At 46.7% G+C, this 21455-nt stretch overlaps 2 protein-coding genes across 2 annotated transcripts; both read right to left on the reverse strand.

The window, feature by feature from the left end:
* Nucleotides 1-65: 65 nt before the first annotated feature.
* Nucleotides 66-4793, reverse strand: LOC134010968 (lipoprotein lipase). Its single transcript, XM_062450317.1, has 10 exons — nt 4541-4793; nt 3350-3546; nt 2774-2953; nt 2488-2599; nt 2072-2305; nt 1434-1676; nt 1071-1191; nt 606-821; nt 320-427; nt 66-218 (listed from the first exon to the last, which is right to left on the reverse strand). The coding sequence occupies exons 1-10, from the start codon at nt 4638-4640 to the stop codon at nt 197-199; spliced, it is 1533 nt and encodes a 510-aa protein (XP_062306301.1). The 5' UTR covers nt 4641-4793; the 3' UTR covers nt 66-196.
* Nucleotides 4794-7785: 2992 nt separating this feature from the next.
* lpla (lipoprotein lipase a) lies at nt 7786-15416 on the reverse strand. Its single transcript, XM_062450401.1, has 10 exons — nt 15153-15416; nt 13908-14110; nt 13276-13455; nt 12524-12635; nt 11908-12141; nt 11239-11481; nt 10011-10131; nt 9592-9774; nt 9371-9478; nt 7786-9273 (listed from the first exon to the last, which is right to left on the reverse strand). Exons 1-10 carry the CDS (start codon nt 15244-15246, stop codon nt 9213-9215), a joined length of 1539 nt encoding a protein of 512 aa, XP_062306385.1. The 5' UTR covers nt 15247-15416; the 3' UTR covers nt 7786-9212.
* Between the last annotated feature and the right edge of the window lie 6039 nt (nt 15417-21455).

Here is a 21455-nt window from a genome sequence, read left to right on the forward strand (position 1 = left end):
CACAAATGCAGTGTTTATGAAAATAATATTATTCACATAGCATTCTTTTAAATAACAGACTTTCCTGTACATTGTGTGCAATGGAGTACTGTCTTTGTATAGTCTAAAAGACCAAACAATTTATAGCTTCTGTCTTTTTTTTTTCTTTTTTTTTTTGGAAGTGCAGTGAAGAGGGCGTTCTTTGGTGGCTCCAGCGTTAGGGCTTCTTCAGGGTTATCCTGTCAAAATAAAACTCAAGGTCAGTTCTCTCCAATGACTGCACCTCCAACTAGTAATGACACTTCTAGACAGGAAGGTCAGAGCTGACCAGGTGACTCACCTTCTGGAAGGGCTGTTGCCGGACGACCTCCACTCGTCCTTGCATTTTATAAAGGTGACTTCCTGTTCCAAGATGTGAGCCTGAGAGTTTTTCACACAGAACACCATCCTTGACGAACAAAAACAGAAATGCATGGAAAGTTACCAAACCCATTTGCACTACTACTACTAACCAGTGCCTCAAATCTGTCTGTTCTCAAAACACAGTGAGCCACACAAACTGCATGAGACACTGCATGTGTTTTAGCATGTCTACGTGGTGAATGGACTGCCCAATCAAGACTCACTTTTTCTGCGTCTCCCCCACTCTGATGCGGATCTTGTGGACGTCCATGCTGGAGCCCGAGTCACCTGACCACCAAGAAGACACCATTCTGAGCATGGAGGAGGCTGACCAGCTGGCAGACTCCTCCCACTTAAATTTGAGCATCATGAGGTCCCCAACGTTCTTCTCTGTCACCAGCAGGAACGAGTGGGTCTTATTGGTTGCAATCTTCTCTTTTCTGTACCAATGACAGGGGAGCAAAATAAAGGGGTTGCCATTAAGACACAACAACTAGCAATATGCAATTACAAATCCCTCAGACATCCGGTCTCAGGTTACAAATATAAACAATGAGGTGATGAATGATTTAAGTAAACAGATACTGTTCATTCAATATCAAAGACAGGCTTCCCCGAGGTGTACATTTTGGCCTAAAAAATGACTAAGATCACCATGGCGTTCACACAGGTGTCTGGCAGTTACTCACAGTGTGAGTTCCAGGTTCTCTGCCTCTCCATTGGTCCCGAAGAGAGAGACCGTGAGGGAGGGCTCCATTTCAGACAGTTTCACCTGGCTGGAGAAGTGGATCTTCAGTTGGTAGTGGTAGACTGCAGGGGGGCAGAACAGCAGACCTTAGCAACAACACTGACATGACAACAAGCAAAACACCATGGTCCTGAAATACATGCAAGAATGAAATAGAAGATTTCAAGACCCAGCTAATTGCTATGATACAAAGTCTACAGGCTACATCCGTATTGATATCAGTATTTACTACATCCGTTGTTAATCTCCTTCGACTCCTACTTTCGACCTTCCACCCTCCTGACCTCTGACCCCCGCTACTGACCTCTGAAGGGCATGGAGGCGCGCGTCTTGGTGTACATCTGCACGTCGCGTGCCCGCCGCACCCTGCTGATGTCATAGCCCACCGTGTTGCAGTGGCCCTTCCTGCAGCTGAGGCAGACGCCGCGGTCGAACATGTCGTTGCTGCCGCAGCGGTACGCCTTGGCCGCCTCGTGCTCGTGGAGCAGCGAGTCGATGAACAGGTGGATGGAGCGCTCGTGCTCGCACTTGACCGCGTCGCTGATGGCTGTGCAGACAGAGAAGAGAGGGGGGGGGGGGGGTTGTTATGAAGACTGCCCGCTAAAGACAACGATATATCCATTGCCAAACAGACATAGCTCCAATACTATTAGCTTAATATTCCAACTAAAACAAGGTTTAAACAGCGATGTGATTCCAGGTGAGGAAATAGAGATGGTCTAACTGGCTGCCCTCTGTCTCGGCAAGGGCACTAAGCTTTTCCAGTGTCACTGACCTATTATTCTCTGTTCACAACTACGAACCCTACATTCTTCATTCAGACACGCTACACCTATAAAGCTCTATGGGATGTCTGGAGCAGATGCCTTTATCGATGGTGTAAACATTTGTGAAAAACACGTGGAACAGAGTGTGTGAAAACGAGCCTGAACACATTCTCACCAAATAATCCAAAATTGGCGATCCTCTCCAGGGCCCCCCGCAGGTTGCAGCCCGGCTGGAAGCCCCCTCCGTTGGGGTAGATGTCCACGTGTCCCACGGGCTGTTGGATCCCAATGCTGAGCCCCAGGGAGCCCCGAGTGAAGGTGTGGAGCACGTCCACAAAGTGAGCGTCGTCTGGGGACAAACGTCTGTGCGCGTGCTCCCCCTCAAAATCGGGCCCTGCGGGGTCTAGACCTGCACGGAGACAGAGGAGAGGGAGAACGAGGGAGAGAGCGAGAAGGAAAGAGACAGAGAGGAGGGGAGGGAGGGAGAGAAAGAGGTAATTTACAAAAGTTGTTAAAAGAAAAGATGCCAATAAAAGGACAGCTGGAAGTAGTTGAAAACAGAGTCGGTGAAGGCCCCAACCAGCTGTTTACCTGTTATTCTTCCCACTTTATTGGAGGCGTGGCTTCCAGCAAATCCTGCCACATGAGCTCCAAGGCTGTAGCCAATCAGGTGCAGGTTCTCCAGAGGGATGTTGGTGGTCTCCTGAAAGTAGTCAAAAATGCTATTGTCACAAATACTGTAAGTAGAGGAATGGATGGATGGATAAATGGAAATATGGATGAATGAATAGATGGATGAAAGATAGATGAAGTTTGAGATGGAGTCATCAGATGTTATTGGGTATTCTGACGAAAGGCATTCATGACATGGACTCACCTCCATCCAGTCGATGAAGCGAGCGATCTCCTGGCCCACCATCTTGGTGTTCTGGGCGGCCACCACATAATGGTTCTGGGCAGTGGTGAGCCAGTCCACCACAATGACGTTAGCGTCTCGTTCCCTCTCGTACAGGGCAGACACCAGCTTTGCCACCCAACTCTCAAACATGCCACTCACCTGAAGAGGGGAAGGGAAGGAGAATGAGAAAGAGAGAGAGAGATGTGGGTTGTCACCAACAGGGATTTCCAAACACAAATATAAAGTTACATCTCTACCTCTCCAAGCCTATCTAGGCCTGTCTTGGTGCCTACTTCTAAGACAAGCTTTTGTTAAATCGTCAAATGAGTCTTGAGGAATTTGGGAGGATATCCAGATGAAACAAAGGGTTATCTATAACTGTGAGAGACTAGGGATTGAAGGGCTGGACCAGTGATTGAGCAACAGACTGAAGCTGGTTCGGTGTGCTTGGACCGGCTAGAAGAACCAAACAGGGTCAAATCCAAAGGCTAGCGGTTGCCAGGTTAGGTCACAGCTAACGAAACCTAATGAAGAATAAAGGGAGAAAAAACGTACTGTCCAACCGTGAATGACCAGGAAGGTCTTGGTGGTGCTGTTGAAGGAGCAGGCAGCGAGGGTCTCCGGCTTCCCTGGGACAATGTAACAGAGGTCGTCGTCGGGCTGGGAGGGTTTCCGCAGGGAGAACCTGGCGTTGGCTCCATGGCTCTCATCCGGATGGTCGAACAGGTCCTTCAGCGGGTCCAGGAGGTTACCTGAATGGGGAAGGAGGATGAATGAAGGTTGTTGCCGGATGTGGAAATAGAACATGTAGTCTTACAGAGTTAGTATATTCAGGGCTTCCAAAACAGAATAGAGTGGACTATAATATATTCCTAACGATATGAATGGAATATTCCATTTCTATTTCATTCATTATTTAAGTAGAATATTCTATTCTATTGGAAATTAACAAAGTTCATAATAAACGAAAGAAAAAAAGTGTGGTTGCATTCCTTAGTTCCTTAGCAATTAGTATTGCCATCAAGGTAAATCCTTGCTGTTTCCCTAAGCTGAGGGCTGAAGGTCTGGAGAGCCAGGCTAGGCAGGTGACGCCTGACTGCCCAGCATCTGAAGGCCCTTAGTGGCTGAGCCTGGGAGAGGATCAGGGAGGTTACGGGGTTCAGGCTGCTAGACGGGCCCCTCAGAACAACAAGGTTTCCCAGCTTTGTTCCCTAGCTAGCTCATTCAAAGAATAGCGCAGTAACAGACATCAGCCACCCTGCAGTCCAGCTCAGTTGTCTGGGTAGGGCACAGGAGGGGCATTACTGAAGTGCTCTGACTATAGTTGGTTGGACTTAAATGCGAAATTGATAAATTAACAGGATACAGTTCATTTTTAACTTTTATTTTGAGATAATAAAATGTACTTGGCAGCCGTACGTATGTAGGCTACTGTCTATTAACCTGAACACACAATATTTTCAAACTGTTTAGACTACCTAAAATACTTTTTTTTTATTTACTCATAAAAGTTGATGGGCGTATAAAGTGTACTACGGTCGCTATAAAGACGTTGGCAACGTCATCTCATAAAGACTCATGCACAAGGGGGCATGCAGTCGGTCTCTACAGAAATCGACAGCTGTTTTTCACCGATCAAATCGATTAGATAGCCTACTTCAAAGAGCATGCTACATCTTTGACTGTCATTGGGCAAATGTCAAAATAATGTATTTCTGTAAACCAGAAAGTGAACTCGCTACTCACCAAATATAGAATCAGCGAGCTCTTCTTCCAAGGAGGTCACATGAAGAAAAGTTGCGTTTAACACAAGAAAGAAAAGACATTGGACTTGCCAGCCTTTCATCTCTTTGTCACCGGATGTTTTGGGGGACACGTTTTCGAGATGCCAAACTTGTCTTAATTATTAACTGTAGTCCTAAAGGTTGTTCTCCTTGGCTCAATAATTCCCGTGCGCTCACTCGCTCGTAGAGGGTTGATATCTGAGCCACCTTGAAAAAGCTCAGTTCTTAAATAGCACCTCACCCTCTCGCAAACTCATTGGTTGCTCTCCCCCGTGCGGGGAAGCGCAGTGAGTAGAAAGTAAATAATTTGATTTTATTGCATCTGATGTCCCTCGTCTAAATCTCTCAATGCTGATTTTAATATGAGACATCTGGTCAAACGTATTATTTGTTTGGCTCTGGAAAAACGGAAATTGTCCAACTGTCATAAGATGTACCATACGTCCGATCTAGACCTCGTTTTGACTGTAGCAATGTCATACTGCCATTTAAAGCAACATGGGGTATAAGCTAAAGTTTAATTGTGAGGGAGTCTGATTTAATGGTAACTCATTGTTTTTCCACCTTCACCACTCAGATTTGAATGTGTAGCACTTCAGTGTTGCAGCTCATCCAGTAGTATGAACACTGCATGTTTTACACACCTGGCTTCATATTGGTTTCCCCGGGTTACATTGCGTAACAGAAAATCACCCAGGATTTAAAGCCCTGACATTCTTAGCCGTTTCCCAGCAGGGGCCAGGGTTAAGGTTAGCTAGTTACTACATAGGCCCCCCCAGCCTTCGCAAAGGTGGGCTTCAACCTTGGCCCCTGCCTTCAACCCTGGCCCCTGCCTGACCACCCTCCGTCCGAACCTGGAGGCTAGCACTGCTGAGAAATTAGACTTCCCCACAAACATACCATTATGCTGTAGGCTGCAGGCATCTTCCTACAAATCTGATGTCACTTCTGATTTGCTTGTCATGAGGAACCCCATAAGTACTGTAGATGTGACAATAGCACCTCATCTACACTCCGGAAGCATGCAGGCTGCAGGTCTGTTTTGGTTATTGGGATTTGAATCCTGGTGACCCGTGCAGCTGATACGCTTGTTATTAAGGTGTTATTGCACAGTAGAACCAACTTTGTACCAGTGACCATTGTCACATCTAGCTGGACCACTATTGTTCTGTCATTCATTGTTTCCAAAAGTCAGAGGAGTCGGGTGGACCGTGAATGGCGAGTGCTGGGGTGTAACTGGCATTAGGCTACTGCAGTGTAACCTGACGCAGCCAAGGCTTCCATGAGGCGCCTGTAGTGTTTACACACAACACACACACCACACACACCACACACACTGAGTCACTCTGATAACATTATCACCCGCCAAGCCCACGGGTGTTGCGTTCATTCAAGTATTTAACAATGCAAGTGTGCCCAGTCTCAGTCAAGTGGCTTGTTACTCGAGCGTGACTCTCCAGAGCTGACAGACAGACACAGGCCTCTGCTGTCCCTGACTGAAAACAACGCAGGATTTGGCTCTGACGGCGGAATCTCTCACCATCGACAGGTGGGAGCACACACCACACACACACACACACCACACACACACACACCACACACACACACCCACACACATACTACTGGCTTCGATCTCATCCCACAAGAGGTGGTGGTTCCTCCTGATGCTCTCCAGTTGGCTCAGGCATGTTGGTCTTCTAGGAACAGGTCCACGGGTTTCCTTGTAAAGGGGGAACAGCAGTGTAACGAAAACAGACGCAGCCGCTTTCCCGAGCCGCCCGTCTATTGTCTCTGGGGGTGGGAGAGGAGGAGCTGGGGGCGCCTGGGACGCCGATGACGTCGTTTGTTTTGATGGGAGCAGATCGAGGTCCAGTTGAACAGCAGATTCAGGTTCAGGGGTAGGAAAGGGCTGTTTGAGGAGAACAAAACCCTTTTGGGGAGTTTGAGGAAGTAAACAGAGCTCCCACGAGGCCCACTGCTTGGGTTTGGCTGTGCTTTATGAGGATTTACTTACAACTCTCCTATCATGGAATGTTCCACAAACAGGACGTTGTGCCACAGTCAAGGGGTGGGGTTAGAGCTGTTAGGGTCAGAGGGAAGTGGAGGTGTTACTGTGAGTCATTTGTGTCACAAAAATGTTTGGTAATGCACACGCTAATGGGAGGCGTGTTTGACCTATGTAGGTAGACAGAAAGACAACACTATCTACCTCTCCCCAAGGTCTGACACAAATCAAATACATCATTCAAATACTTTAAAGTAAGGTGAAAAGAATAGGGGCTTTCATCATTCCATTGGTGTGTGTGGTTCCAGGGTAGGGGGGGTGGGGGGTTCTGAGTGTTGATATGGACAGACAAGTGTCACTATAAAGCTTTTTTGAATGATTGATGCATCTTTCAGAGTGCATTTGTTCCCACATGGGCCTTGTATCTCCTCATGATCCACAGTAGAGTTGTCACATCATGACACTATGCTATCTCATGGAAGAACCTAGGGTTGGATTTAGAACATTACCCAATGAAATGACGCAATTCGATGGAAAGCAGAAAGCTTCCACGAAATTAATCCAAATTTAGGGAATGGGGAGTACAGGGAATGCACACGTTGCTTGTGTGATGGTGTGCTCCATATTACACAACTTGTTTTGCATGTGGAGACAGAGTTTGGAGGTCACCAACCGGGCTGGTGGTGGAGTCTTAGCCGCAGCTCGCGGTGCGCGGCAGCTATCAGCTGAGCCACAATGACGGCTCTGTGTGGGAGCCATCGGAGTAATAACACGGTATGAGTTATGTCAGGAATCCAGCGGAGAGAAGCGAAACAGGAGCTGCCTTTCATGACCCATCATAAGTAATGACGGGGTAGCCAACTGTCTCCTACTGTTTTTCTAATATAGTTTAGAATCTTCCTTGCCTTTGATGTGATCACGCCAGGTATGTTGTTTGGCGCTTTTGTATCGGCTGAATGATTGATTTCATTAAAAGTGATTTGTTTACAAAAATCCTGCCATACTACTGTGTGTCGATACGTTCACTGGGCGTTTTCCAGTGATCTTTTTCTCTCTAATTACACACCTTTAAGCTTAACTGAAGAAAACTGTCGCTTCTCCACCCTATGCAGTATACTCAAGGACTGGAAGTCCCCATTGTCAAGGATTTGCAGGGTCCGCATAGACTAAATGATGGAATAATGACCGCCAGAATACCCGAGTGTGGATTGGATTCACTTTATTAAAGTATGATGTTGTTTTTACAGTGCACTGCATTTCAGTTCATTAAAGTAAACCGTCCATGGAGTCTGATTTGATCAGCTACACAGAAAGCCACGCGTGCAAAAAACAAAATCACAATGCTTCTTCTAAAAAAACACAGATTGACAGCATTGGAAACTTGGCCAAATATATTGCAGCTTAATATACAAATATATACATGTACAGGTACATTCAATAAATAGAATGAGATATTCTCTGGATGTAATATGGTTATTATGTAGGGTTGTTCACAGATTACAATGTAGTGACTTGTTCACAGATTACAATGCAGTGACTGCAAAAGGCTTTACATTTACACATTTGATTTATTTTGTTCCAGATAACAGATTGACCCATCAAAAACAAGGGCATTTTAGTGAACTTCACACATTACATCATTGACCCATTTAGGAGGACATATAGGTACTTTAGGGAATCAGAATTTAGCACATGACCTCAGATCTATGTGGGTAAAAAAAACATTTCCAAAACAAACAATGTCATTCTTTGACCTTCAAGAATGTTCCACTGGGATTGCGGGGTACAGAGAGCCCTTAAAGTGACCCGTGCCAGACACAATAACCAAGCAAGAACAAGCATGCATTCACTCATCGATAAACAAATGTTTTCCCCATATATATATAATACTGATTGAGAAAAGCTATTTACACAAAGAAGAGCTAAATATCTTTGGGCCGCAATGTGATATAGCATATGTAGCGTTAGTGGTTGCGGCACAATAAACATAAGCGACGTTAGCCATGATTGTTTTAGCATGAATAGAGATGTGCCAAACAATGCCTATCACTCTCCACCTGTTTAACAATTGATCAAGCTCACATGGGCAAATACTACCTAGATGTAGAGACATCCACAGTTCAAACAAGGCAGACATAAACAGCAAGAATGAAGGACTTAAAACGATATGTTGCCAAAAGGAAGTTAGTCAGTGTTCTCAAAGACAAAATCTTGGCGTATGGTCGAGGCGATCGTAACATTTGCCATGGATATTGGTAAATAAAGGGATGGATGGGTGGTTGGACTGTTGCGTGAAACGATGAATGAAAGACAGAAACACAAAGCAGACTCCAAGCGGGACAAGGTGGTTCAGGCGGTGCTTGGGAGCGTGGAGAAGGCAGAGAAAAGGGAGGAGGAAGAGTAGAAGGCGGAGGACAGGAAAGAGGAGGAGCGGAAGGAAGGAAGAGGAGGAGGGGGAGGAGGGGAAGGAGGGATGACATTGGACAGGAGGAAAGCAGAGGCACGCAGCGAAGGGGATAAGTCTCGTATCCTCTCTGTAACTGTGCAAGAAAGTTCTCCCACTCGTCCTGCTCAGCTTTGGCTGTTGTGGACGGACATGGTGGGGGCAAGGGGGGGGGGCTCGATCGATTCAAGTGCTATAAGCATCATTCTCTTCGAAACGGCTTCCCTCGGTTTTCAGCCTGTGCATTCTGGATGGACAGAGAGAGAGAGAGAGGGGGTCAACAACTAAGAACAAACCAAAAGGACTTTCAGAACAGGAGTGTCCGGTGTTGATGTGGGCCTTACCTCCTCTCCTTGCGGCTCAGAGTTGCCTCCTTGGACTTGACGAAGACGGCGTCCTCGCCCCCTCGGCTGAGGTACGCAAACTCTCCCTCCTTGGACCTGAAGATCACCCTGAAAGTCCACAGACAAGGCAGTCAGGCACCGCACATCTCACACTCAGAGAGCCATCTTTAAAACGACATTAAAGTGAACGAAACGGATTTGAATCGATCCGAACGACTCACTTGGACTGAGTCTCCCCGGCCTTGACGCGAAGCTTCCGGATGTGGAACTTGTTGCTTCCCCACCAGTCCGACCAGCTGAGCAGCGCGTCTTTCTCCCAGCGCAGCTTGACGATCATCAGCTCGCCGATGTCCGTGTCGGTGGTCAGCAGGAAGGAGAGGGTGCTGTTACCGTTCAGGAAGGGCCTGGGGCATCAGGGGTCACGGAAAGGTCAGGGGGTCAGGAGACTATATATAGAGCACGGCGTGTGTTTTTTCGAGTGTTCGAATGACTGTGTTTGTGGGAGGGCGTTGGCTATTTTGCTCTCTTGAAACTATAAATAAACAGAGTTTGTCATGCAGGATCTGTTTGATATCGAGGTGTGTGTATGGGATGGTAGCCAGGTGTGGTGTGTGGGTGTGTTTCTGGTGCCAGTACGTACATGGTGAGAGGGATGTCCTCCTTCTCTGCGTTGGTGCCGTACAAAGACACTCGGAGAGGCTGCTCGCTGAAGCTCATTTCATTCTTGCTGAAGAAATGCACCTTCACTTGGTAATGGAAAACTGTTGGGGGGAGGGGGGGGGGGTGGAGAGAGAGAGAGAGAGAGAGAGAGAGAGAGAGAGAGAGAGAGAGAGAGAGAGAGAGAGAGAGAGAGAGAGAGAGAGCGAAGGAGAGAGAAATAAGGAGGGGTGAGCATTTCTAGCATGAAGGTGCGTACAGTGACACGCACCTGTGGCCTGTGCGGTTCCGACACATCCTCTCGCTGGGCTCGGCCTTCTAGTGACTCATGGGCATTATCCCATCCTGCCTGCCTTGTCTTCAGCCTGCTCTTCCACATGATCTCCCTCTGTACCTCTTACATAACCTCCTCATCACCCTCCAGCCGGCTCAGGTCAGGCCCATAGTTAGTCTCTGCGAGAGGGAAGGCCCTTTTACACCTCTCACCAAGCTGCGCCAGGCTTCCCGGCGAGTTTGTGAATCATTTACATACTGTGCGTCAAGTGAACATGGAGTGCCAGCGCCAAAATAGTGTAGGAAAGAGCCAGCTGTGCAGAGTATCTTGTAAATCAGTAAGCTGCAGTGTCAGGTACCCTTACACCCCCCTACCCTCACCCCGACACGGAAATACCCCCACCGGGCCCCCGGGGTCATGTGACAAGGCTGTGGCGAGCTAGCCCTCTCCTTGTGGTTCCACACTGACGTGTGGCATGTGCGGACGTGGGTGTGTGTGCGTGTGTGTGGCGATTGTGCGTTTGTGCGTGAATTTGTGTGTCTGTGTATGCGAGACATGTTGTGCTTATGTAACAAGCACAGGCTGTTTAAGACTCCAAAAGGCTCTAAAAGTTGGATTAGGCTTTTTCAGCTTTAGGCACAATAACTACATTCAGCAGCAGCAGCACAAACAAAAATAACCTGAAGACGGCAACTCATACACGCAAATTAAAATATTGCGTCAAACTCAAAAGAAGCTGTCTAAATTCCCGTTCTGAAATCTCCCTCTCCCCATCTCTGTATATCTCTCTGCATCTCTCCCTCCCCTCCCTGCCCTCCTCCCGCTAAGCTTTGCAATCACACGGTCGTCGTCCCCCCCCTCCTCCTCTCCCACCCCCTCCTCCTGCCTCCCCTCCTCCCGTCCCTCCCCCCCCCCCGTCCCTCCTCCGCCGGCTCACCTTTGTAAGGCATGGCCTCGCGCGTCTTCAGGTACATCTTGGCGGTGCGCGGCATGCGCACCTTGGTGACGCTGTAGCCCATCTTGTTGCAGCGGTTCTTGCGGCAGCTGAGGCACAGGCCCTGGTTGAAGGCTTCCTTGGTGCTGCAGCGGTAGGCCATGCTTTGGAGCTGCGCGTTCACCAGGGAGTCGATGAACAGGTGGATGGAGCGCTCGTGGGAACACTTGACGATCTGGTCCATGTCTGGGGGTGGTGGGAGGGGCGGGGAGAACAGGCGTGAAACTGGGTCGGTATAGGCACTATCTGGGTCTGGACCCCTGTCCTGTCTCTTAACATGCCAAGTATGACAGTGACTGGCCAGACAGTGGGATCTGTGTGTTTAGTCTATGATGTCACAGACTTGGACAGTTAGACACTGACGCTTTTTGTGAGGGTTAGAAAGCCCCTGAGGCTGTCTGAAATGCAAAGCTACCCCCCTCTTGAAAATGTACAGCTGTGTAGTAAAGGTGTAACAGTGACATTTTAGTTTCTTTGATGTCGAGAAGAAACACTTGGTGACACCGGAAGTAAGATTACGGGTGCTAGAGTAGAGTACAGTACAGTGGAGTAGACTAGATAGTAGAGTAAAACAGAGTACAAGAGTATGGCAGAATCAAGTGAAGTGCGTACTCTGGAAGCCGGAGGAGGCGATCATCAGCATGGTGTTCTGGAGATCGCAGCCCGGCTGGAAGGTGCCTCCATTGGGGTAGATGTCGATGTGGCCCACGGGCCTCTGGATGCCAATGCTGCGGTCGGGGGAGCCCCGGGTGTTGGTGTGGATCACATCCACAAACTCGGCGTCGTCTGGGGACAGCGTGCTCTGCGAGTCGGCGTACTCAAAGCTGGGTCCTGCCGGGTCCAAACCTGGGAGGGGCGATGGAGGGAGGGAAGGAGGGAGGGAGGGGCAGAGAGAAGGAGGCAGGGAAGGAGGGAGGGAAAGAGGGAAGGAGATAAAGAAAGGAACCAAAAACAGAGATGACAGATCAATCCTGATCATAGGGCAACCCCAGAGTTACATGGAGAGGTGGTTTAGGGTGGTGTAGGAAGAGAGACAGGTATCTGGTGGTGACAGACAGGTCTAGGGGTGGTGTAGGGAGAGAGACAGGTATCTGGTGGTGACAGACAGGTCTAGGGTGGTGTAGGAAGAGAGACAGGTATCTGGTGGTGACAGACAGGTCTAGGGGTGGTTAGGAAGAGAGACAGGAAGAGGAGGTGAAAAGAGAGGCAGATTGTTTGCCGTGTGTACCTGTGATCCTGGAGACCTTGTTCTCGGTTAGGGCTCCAGCTATGCCTGCCACATGGGCCCCCAGGCTGTAGCCCAACAGATGCAATTTCTCCCAGGGGTACTGGAGCTCCTTCTGCAGGGGGAGGGGGTGGTGGAGATGAGAAGAGAAGAGATGAACCAGATCCACATGAACCAAACTCTGGCCAAACTCCAACATTCAAGATGTAGGATATGAAGGATTATAGTCCAGGATTAAACTCAATCAAAGTCCAGGAAACCAGATCTGTATTGTATCTCGAGCAGCTGTTTCATCATCTCATATCCAAGGCGAATTCTAAGCTCCACATGCAGTTCTTAATAGCAGTGAGTCTTATAATGACTGGCTAATGCTAGGTTAACACAATCGTAAAAAAAAAACACGGTTAGGTTCTGTATCAAATCATAACCAGGAGAGGAGATCGACCTCCACCTCTGCAGTTCAGAGATGACTTCATCAGCTACACATTTGACAACAACGTGACTTCTGAGGAGGCTGAAATGTACCTCCGACACGATAACTAGACTACTGTTACTCCGACACACTCGCTACGTTTTCCAACTAAACCAGTCCCTCCTCGTTTTCCCAATCCAATAGGGAACATTTGTGTCATATTTGGGTTTTAGATATTACATTAGTGTTGATAGAAAATTGAAAATTCCATTTCTATTTTTTCCACAAAATCTCCTTGTTTATAGTATTTGCAACTAGTATTTGTTCAGAAGGATGCGCCTACCTGTATCCAATTGACAAACTTGGCCACGTCCCGGCCCACTAGCTTGGTATAGGCGGCGGAGGTGGTGTAGTGTTGCTGGGCGCGGGTCAGCCAGTCCACCACGATCACATTGGCACTGGGCTCCCTCTTATACAGGGCAGACACCAGCTTGGGCACCCAGCTCTCAAAGAGCCCGGTGATCTGCAAACGCATATGCCCACACACACACACACACACACACATACAGACACACACACAGACACACACACACAGACAACCAAGATCAGGTCATCCTCTGACTCGATGTGCTCAAGGCTTTTCACCTCATTGTCTAGTCAGTGCTCTGATTGGATGCTGGCCAGACTTCTGCAGGGTCCCGGATAGCATGATTGGTTATTATGACATTGTTGTTAGGCATTGTGCTTGCTACTCATTATGAGGCTGTGTAATTGCTGAACTTGTTTTGGGGGTAAAGGGGAGAAGGGAGAGGTAATGATAGTTTTAAAGAGACAGTTTTTCAGAGGATCTAGGTTGACTTTGCCCCAAACTTAGCATAAAATGAGCATTAATGGCTACAGAAAAACGTATGTTCAAGTAAGTATGCAAAGGATGGCTATATGTAATGTTGACAACCCTTAGCTAGCTCCACTTACCGTCCAGCCATGGATGATGACGAAGGTCTGTGTGTCAGGGTTGAACTCACACTCTGCGATGGTCTTTGGTTGGCCGGGGACAAGGTAGCATAGGTCGTCATCGGGGGTGTCAGCTGTGCGGAGAGAGAACTTGGACACAATGTCAGTGTAGTCCAAGAGCCAATCCGGAGTGGTGGAGAGCGTTAGGCTCTTTGTGGTGTTACCTGGACAACAGAGACACATTAGGTGCATAATGATGATGTCAGACTTTTGGGTAATTTAGAATTGGGTTATGTTGATTATGCAAATGAGTGAGTATTGAGTACAAACTACAAATATTTAGCCTATTACAAGTATTTTCCATAGGTCTACCAAAAAAATCTGGTCTTTATTCAGTCAACTTAGACATGTAGATCGAAAACATCCAGTCATCATAATATGTTACATCATCTAAAATACATTTCCAGCATTTATGGGTTATCTATAGGGGCCTGTTCCATAAAGCGAGTTTACCAAATATGGAACAGGCCCCTGGTGTAACATATTTTAAACTACAACAATATAGTTTTCCCGATTTTAGCAGATCATTTGTGAAAATATTTTTTTATTGGATAAGGGCTGGCAAAACAATGCACAAATACATCTATTAAAGAAAGGTGACAATAAAACTAAATCCAGAATCCGTTTGTTATGCAGTTCAGCTTGATAGGCTATTTCTATTATGAGGTAGGATATCGCCCCCTTTTGTCTCACATGCATTAACCAGCTCGAATCTTTGCTACATGAATCAAGTTTTCGCATTCAATTCAATTGAATAAATGATAGTATTAAGTGCTGAAATTTTACATCTGAATATGTGAAAAACAACGAAATATTAAATAGATTTAAACTGCAAATGGACCTACATTTCTTCCATTTGTAAATAAAATGGAATATAAACGTCTTTAAAATTGTATAAAGTCTGAAAAAACAGACCTCAAATAAATAGAATTATGATTATAAACTATTTCAAGAATGTTGCGCCTCAGCTGAGCAACTGGGAAAGTTTGGAGTCCCTCATCAAATCCCGGATCGTTGCGTGGGTTACTCTCGGTCACTCGCAGCGGACTGAATTAATTATGCCCTCCCGTAAACACTAGTGTTTATTTTATGAGAGCAATTCAACATTGCATGTCATTGTTTTTGCAGCCAGTCTTGTATTTTTTTGCAACCAAACTTTTAAATGTTGATTGCAAGAACCCCTTTAGAACAACCAAAAATACTCACCTAGAAAAGTTGGGTCATTGGTGAAAGAAAGGATTGCACAAATTTTTGACAAAGTTATCCAAAAGGTGAGCAAATAGACATTTTCCTTTCCCATATTATTGTTGGATTTGGTTTGTTCCCCTGATAGGTCCTGAATAAAAAGTTCCTTGAATTTTGTTTTAATAGTGGTATATCCAATTACACGGGTCACTTTTAGACAGACTCCGGCCAAAGAGTGGGTTCTAAATTGCGGTGAAGGCTAAAGGTTCTATGAAGTCTGCCACAATTGCGCTCTAACTTATCTTTATGAGGCGCTCATTTGAATAAACATTCACCATTGGTCTGGAATAAGTGGGCTGGGCTTGAACCCTTTCCAAACTTGCTATTAGCTCTGAAATCATTCACAACTCCCCCTGCGCCAGCACGAACGACCCCATGCTTGGGGGAGGAGGCCAAACATGTGTTAGTTGTAGTTTGCCTGGGTTATTATGCGATGATATGCTTGTTATGACAATGTGATAAATTGACAAATGTATACCTTTTATAGCATATATATAATCTTGCACAACATGTGATTACATCTTAAATAGTCAATAAAAAGTAGGTAGCCTAATAAAAGTTATATTCGTTTTTCAGCGTCATCCAATGATTTCCCTTTTCAAAAACACAAGATAAAAAGACATGCGTTTTGTGAGATCATGTTAAATAGGCCTACATTTCAACTGGCTATGATTTGTCCGACACTAGCCAATACGGCAAAGAATAATAAACAAAAATAAATAGAAAATTGAATTAAAGAAATTGAATTAGACTTTTATTCCAGAACATTATTAGATCAATCCATTGGCACAGTGATTGTTCGTCACAAATGTTTTATAAATTAAACATATTTTTATAGATTTTCATATCTATACATTTTTATAGTAGATTTATATCAACAATGATTGAAGAGTTTAGTTTTATGGAATGGCGAGTTTTGACATGTAAATTATTATTTGGAACCGATTGAGGGGCCACAGTGCTTTCGCGTCAATGATCTGGCCAGGACTGAAGATGTCTTTACTTTCTTGTGCTCGGAGGGTCTGGGTGTGTTGAGAAGCCCGCTTGCTCATTGGTTGGGCTTGTAGAACGGTTACTTGCAAAGGGATTTGGAAACAATGGCAAAGCTCGGTGGACTAACAATGATGCCACGAGTCTAAGAAGTCGGAGAGTGTGCGCGACGAATGTCCTTTGTTCTAAGATGTAGACAGACCTACTTGGTAGGCTAAATGCGTTTCATTGCGACAGTGAAACACAGATGTTAAAAACACAATTACCATTTTATGCCGGCAACAAAACAGTTTTAGATTTTCGTTCACTTGCATGCATCTCTTTTGCACGTAAATGTGAAATTAAAAAATGACACTGATGAGAGACGCATGGGTGTGGAAAAAATTGGTGAGAGAAAGACCGGTTTTATGAACAATTGCAGTTTACGAGAAAGTTAAGCGTGACACACCTTAAATCTAGCCCAATTAGACATGCCGTTCTTATTTGTGTCTGGAAAGTTTAGCGGAAGAAAACAGGTTACCCCAAACGATATCCTTTACATTACTATTATATTATTTGATCTCTATAGACAAAAACATCTAATGTTTGCTTGTTCAGGGTATCCACTGTTCTTCTACATGATCCATGAAACCCCTACTGGACTTAAGCCATGCAGACATCCTCTCCTCTGACGCATGCCCCCTCCTTACTTATCTGTAGTAATATTGTTACATTCAATGTAATCATCTGCAACAGCAAACCTTTCGATGTATTAAACCTGAATTGTGTCAGTGGTTATAGTGAAGGGTTATTAGTGTGGAAACCCCATACCTCCGAATGACCCAGAGTAACCCCCAATCCATGGGCTGACCTGAAGCAAGGGTGTGTCAAAAAAAAACAGGTGTCCTTGATGGACGCTAGACATCCCTGCCATGTACAAATGACCATATTAAGATTCAAGGTATTCTCCAGTTTATCCATGTATCCTTGTAAGATATCTTGTGGACTCCATTCCATTCTTTTGAAACACATTTTGTACAAACCATCACATGCAGCCATCACATTCCCAGTGGTGGGACTAATCAGCTCCTCTTTACCATTAAACTAAACATAGACTGCTTATTCTTCTAATTTGGCCCAATGACAATGTTGGGTCTGACACACCACAAGGAAGTGATGTTTAGGCTTCCCATTCCGGGCACAACCCAGTGGTTATAACAGCCAGAGCAACGCCTAGCCTCTCGATCTTCCTCTGAGCTCTGCTCCTCCCAGCCCTGCTGTGATAGGAGATAAAATAGAAAATGGCAGCAGCTCAACTGAACCTAACCAAAGTACAGATGAGGATGATAATCATGACAGACTTTTTACGTTTTAAAAAGCACTTGATCCGAATCACACACACAAACACACACATACACGCACACACACTCACACACATGCACACACTCTCACTCTACACAGAAAGCCAGTCAGCCACTTAACCAGTCATATGGACAGACAGACAGACAGACAGCCAGAGGTACATTATCTGGTACACATCATGTTTGCTGACTCAGTTTAGTCTCACGCAGTGCTGGGATCACCCTGATTACCACGGCGATGGCGACACTGGAAGTGAGGAAATGAAAGACTAACGGCGAGTACCCTACAGCTGCAGGATGAAAAGGGATCCATTTCCTGTCGGGAAAGAATGTCCTTACTCCTCAACCCCTTGTTGAGTTTTGTCCCAAGAACCTGGGTCAGCCGCGACGCTTCAGGTTCAGAGAGTTTGTTTCAATTTGCTCAAATTTTCTTCCTAGCGTGATGGAGAACCAACCTGCTGGGTTTTTTCACAAACATCCCTCCCTAGACATGAGTTAGGTCTGCTTGACCAGGCAGCCGGCCCCTGGGAGTCCGGGAAACAGCTGAACAGCTGAGGCAGCCTCTTGATGGGTCAACAAGCAGAGTCATCATTAATTACAAACTCATTTACGTGAGTGATAAATACAGCCCCATCTGTGCCACATGCCACCGCAGGCATGCCTGACATGCACCCGGACGCATGCCTGCACACACACACACACACACACAAACACACAGACGGCCATGCATGCATGCAAGCACATACATACACACGCGCACACACAGACACAGACACACACACAGACAGACACATACACACACAGCATAACACAGCTGGGACTGTGGGCCTCTATGTTTACAATACTACTGCTACTTCAAAGGACCCCATCCATCCTAGAAAGCAGAAAGGCACACAGACACGTACATACACATTCAAAAACTCTCTCTCTCCCTCTCCCTCTCCCTCTCCCTCTCCCTCTCCCTCTCCCTCTCCCTCTCCCTCTCTCTCTCTCTCTCTCTCTCTCTCTCTCTCTCTCTCTCTCTCTCTCTCTCTCTCTCTCTCTCTCTCTCTCTCTCTCTCTCTCTCTCTCTCTCTCTCTCTCTCTCTCTCTCTCTCTCTCTCTCTCTCTCTCTCTCTCTCCTTCTCTCTCTCTCTCTCTCTCTCTCTCATCAAACTGTGAGTCTGGAGATGGATCCCATTGCCAAACCCGCGTGTTTACTCACAAAGGGGGACCAGGCGAGGGAAGGGTCTGGTTACACCACAGGATGGAGCAGGCCTCTTAAAGGAAACCAGCAGGGAGCTTGTGTGTACCGCGCACTATGGCAAGTTCTCGCTGTGGAGAAGCCTGCACTCTCAAAGACGTTCAAAGACGTTCTGCACTCTCACGTCCAGGCGAAGCTTCCCTACAGTCGACTCTGGGTGGGGGGGCTTGGGTCCTTCCAGTCCCTTCTGCTCACCTCCTTCACTCACCTTCCTTTCCTCCTCCGCTCATCCTCCTCCCCCCCTCCTCCTTTTACCCTCTTCCTGCCCTCCTCCCTCCTCTCATTTCTCCTCACCTCCTCCTCCACTCGAACGTAAAAAACTATTCAAGTGTCACCGTCCGCCAAACCCCCCCCCCCCTCCCCCACAGCTTATTTCTGTCAGGTCTTTTGAAAGCCAAAGAAAGCGGCTAATTAGCGAGCGCGCGCTACAGATGTTCTCCGTGATTGAAACCCCCTATATAAGAGTCCTTTACAAGAGCCCCGGGGACATGTGGGCGGGGTCGATGGCGGCCCCAGCGCGAGGTGGCTTTTACGACCTCCAAAGAGGGGACCGGGGTCGTAAAGACCAGGAGGAGGACACACGGAAACGTCGCTCCTTTTTCATCCCTCCTTTGTGAGGTGACAGAGGGGAAAGAGGGGAGCACTCGGGCAGAGGGAAGTGGACCGTGTGTGTGTGTGTTTGTCTGTGTGGGCCTGTGTGTGTGAGTTTGTGTGCTCATCGGTTTTCATCCTTCAAAAGTTCTTGGCGTTCTTGGTGTACGCTTAACACGGGGAAATGCAGTCTTCCAGGGGGGTGGGGTATGGTCTGTATGTATGTGTGTGTGTGTGTGTGTGTGTGGGGGGGGGGGGTTGGAACAGTGTGAGGAGGACTAATATAAACCAGACACTGCCATGGTGCCCCCAACCCTCCAGTCCAGAGTGCTGGGCTACACCCAGCCTCCCTCCAGCCTTAACTGGAGGGAGGACAGTGTCAGGTCCACTGGGATGGGTTATGACTGCCAAGTCTGTCTGTTGCAGCTGCACCACACACACGCACGCACGCACGCTTACACACTGCAGATTTGTGCTGTGTCAGCGGGCAGCTCTATATGTGTGTATGCACACATACATGCCCGTAGAATGCACACACGCGCACACATGCCGAGCACAGGCACACGCAACACAAAGCACATCTGCATCTAGGCGCACACACACACACAAAGCTCATGTGTGCACACACATGTACCCACACACTCTTACGCAGACAGATCAGAAAAGGGAAATGTATGTGCTGGTGAATGCTACATGTGTTATGGCTCATGTGCTGCCTGTGGGAGAAACATGCTGTCCTAATGGCGTTCAAAGAAAGACTTCATGTAGGAACAGGGCACACACACACATACATGCACACACACACATACACATTGGGTACCCAGTGTCTTGTCTGGAGAGAGCAGCTCATTCCAGCTGATCTCAGGTCATGGTTATTTCAGAGCCTGAGCACTTGCAATCACTGTTGCACACTTCACACAGTGTGTCTGAGAAGCCTCTGGCACGCGTTTTAGGGCTAGAATGCTAATGTCTAAATACCACCGAATTTGGGAGTATGTGTGCAAGTTTCTAGTGTGTTTGTTATTTGCAAGTACAGGTACACAGGAATTCTTGTTAAAGCTCCTCTCAATAATTGCCGGCCCACTTCTCAATTCCAGTCTAAGTCCTTTGTTGTGGCTTTAAATATTAATGACTAAATAAATATATCAGAATCCTATCAGGGCATTCCTGCGTGTGTGTGTGTGTTTGTGTAGGGCATGAGTTCTGTAGTGTAAAGAGCAGCAGAACCCTAGGTATAAGTATCTCCTTCAATACGCATGCTATGCAGACTGTATGTTAATATTCCACCCAGAACAGTGTACTTATAGCATGGGCAAACACAATGTTTGTAATGCAAACACTGTAATTTATTCTCAATATTTGTTAAGATGTGAAGTTGAATGACTTGTCTCCAATTTTTGCTCTCTCTCTCTCCCTCCAACTCCCTTTCTCTCTATCTCTCTCTGAAGGTCAGAGCTGAGTCTTCTCTGGGAATTTGAAAACCACAATCATATTGAGATACAAACCTACCCTGGACCCACTCTACACACTGCCCCACCTCCTGAATGACACATTCACACACACACACACACACATTGTCATGTAAGTCTTGTGTCACGTTCCATGACATGGCACTAGTCCTTGGCTAACAGATAGGCAGAGAACCATTCATCACTGCCTGCTTAAAGCTTAGACAAGCTGGGGCCAACCGGGGTTTAGGTGGTGGTGGGTGAGGGAGGAGGGGAAGGGGGGGGGGGGGGGGGGTAGAGCTGGCAGGAATGTGCTGAATAGAATCTGAATAGAATCCCAATATCAAACAGTGGCAGAATTCTAGAATCTTAAAATGTTCTGATTCTGGAATACGGACACCTGACAAAACCTCAACAAAGTCCTAGCATATAAAAGTCCAACAAAATGAAAAACGGTTCCATCATAGTAGACACGTGATTCCTGTATAGTTGCTCAACTGGCCCATATTCTCTGTTTCGGGATGTCTTGGACCCAGAACAGTGGAAAAGCAAGAGGCCTATCATATCACTGCCTCTTAGCAAACAGATATCATATCTCTTCCAATAGTGAATTCCCTTGAAAGTAGACAGGTTGAAACCGTGTCGATGGCCG

Source organism: Osmerus eperlanus, chromosome 24 (genome assembly GCF_963692335.1).
Source record: "Osmerus eperlanus chromosome 24, fOsmEpe2.1, whole genome shotgun sequence".
NCBI lineage: Eukaryota > Metazoa > Chordata > Actinopteri > Osmeriformes > Osmeridae > Osmerus > Osmerus eperlanus.

Excerpts from the sequence above, each read along its gene's own strand:
- LOC134010968 (XM_062450317.1), bottom strand. The coding sequence starts at position 4,640 with ATGAAAGGCTGGCAAGTCCAATGTCTTTTCTTTCTTGTGTTAAACGCA. Across the intron at positions 428-605 it reads GTGGGGGAGACGCAGAAAAA|GATGGTGTTCTGTGTGAAAA; the intron begins GTGAGTCTTGAT and ends TTGTTCGTCAAG. Across the intron at positions 219-319 it reads GGCAACAGCCCTTCCAGAAG|GATAACCCTGAAGAAGCCCT; the intron begins GTGAGTCACCTG and ends TTATTTTGACAG.
- lpla (XM_062450401.1), bottom strand. The coding sequence starts at position 15,246 with ATGGGAAAGGAAAATGTCTATTTGCTCACCTTTTGGATAACTTTGTCA. Across the intron at positions 10,132-11,238 it reads CGAGGCCATGCCTTACAAAG|TTTTCCATTACCAAGTGAAG; the intron begins GTGAGCCGGCGG and ends TCCCCCCAACAG. Across the intron at positions 9,274-9,370 it reads CTGAGCCGCAAGGAGAGGAG|AATGCACAGGCTGAAAACCG; the intron begins GTAAGGCCCACA and ends CTGTCCATCCAG.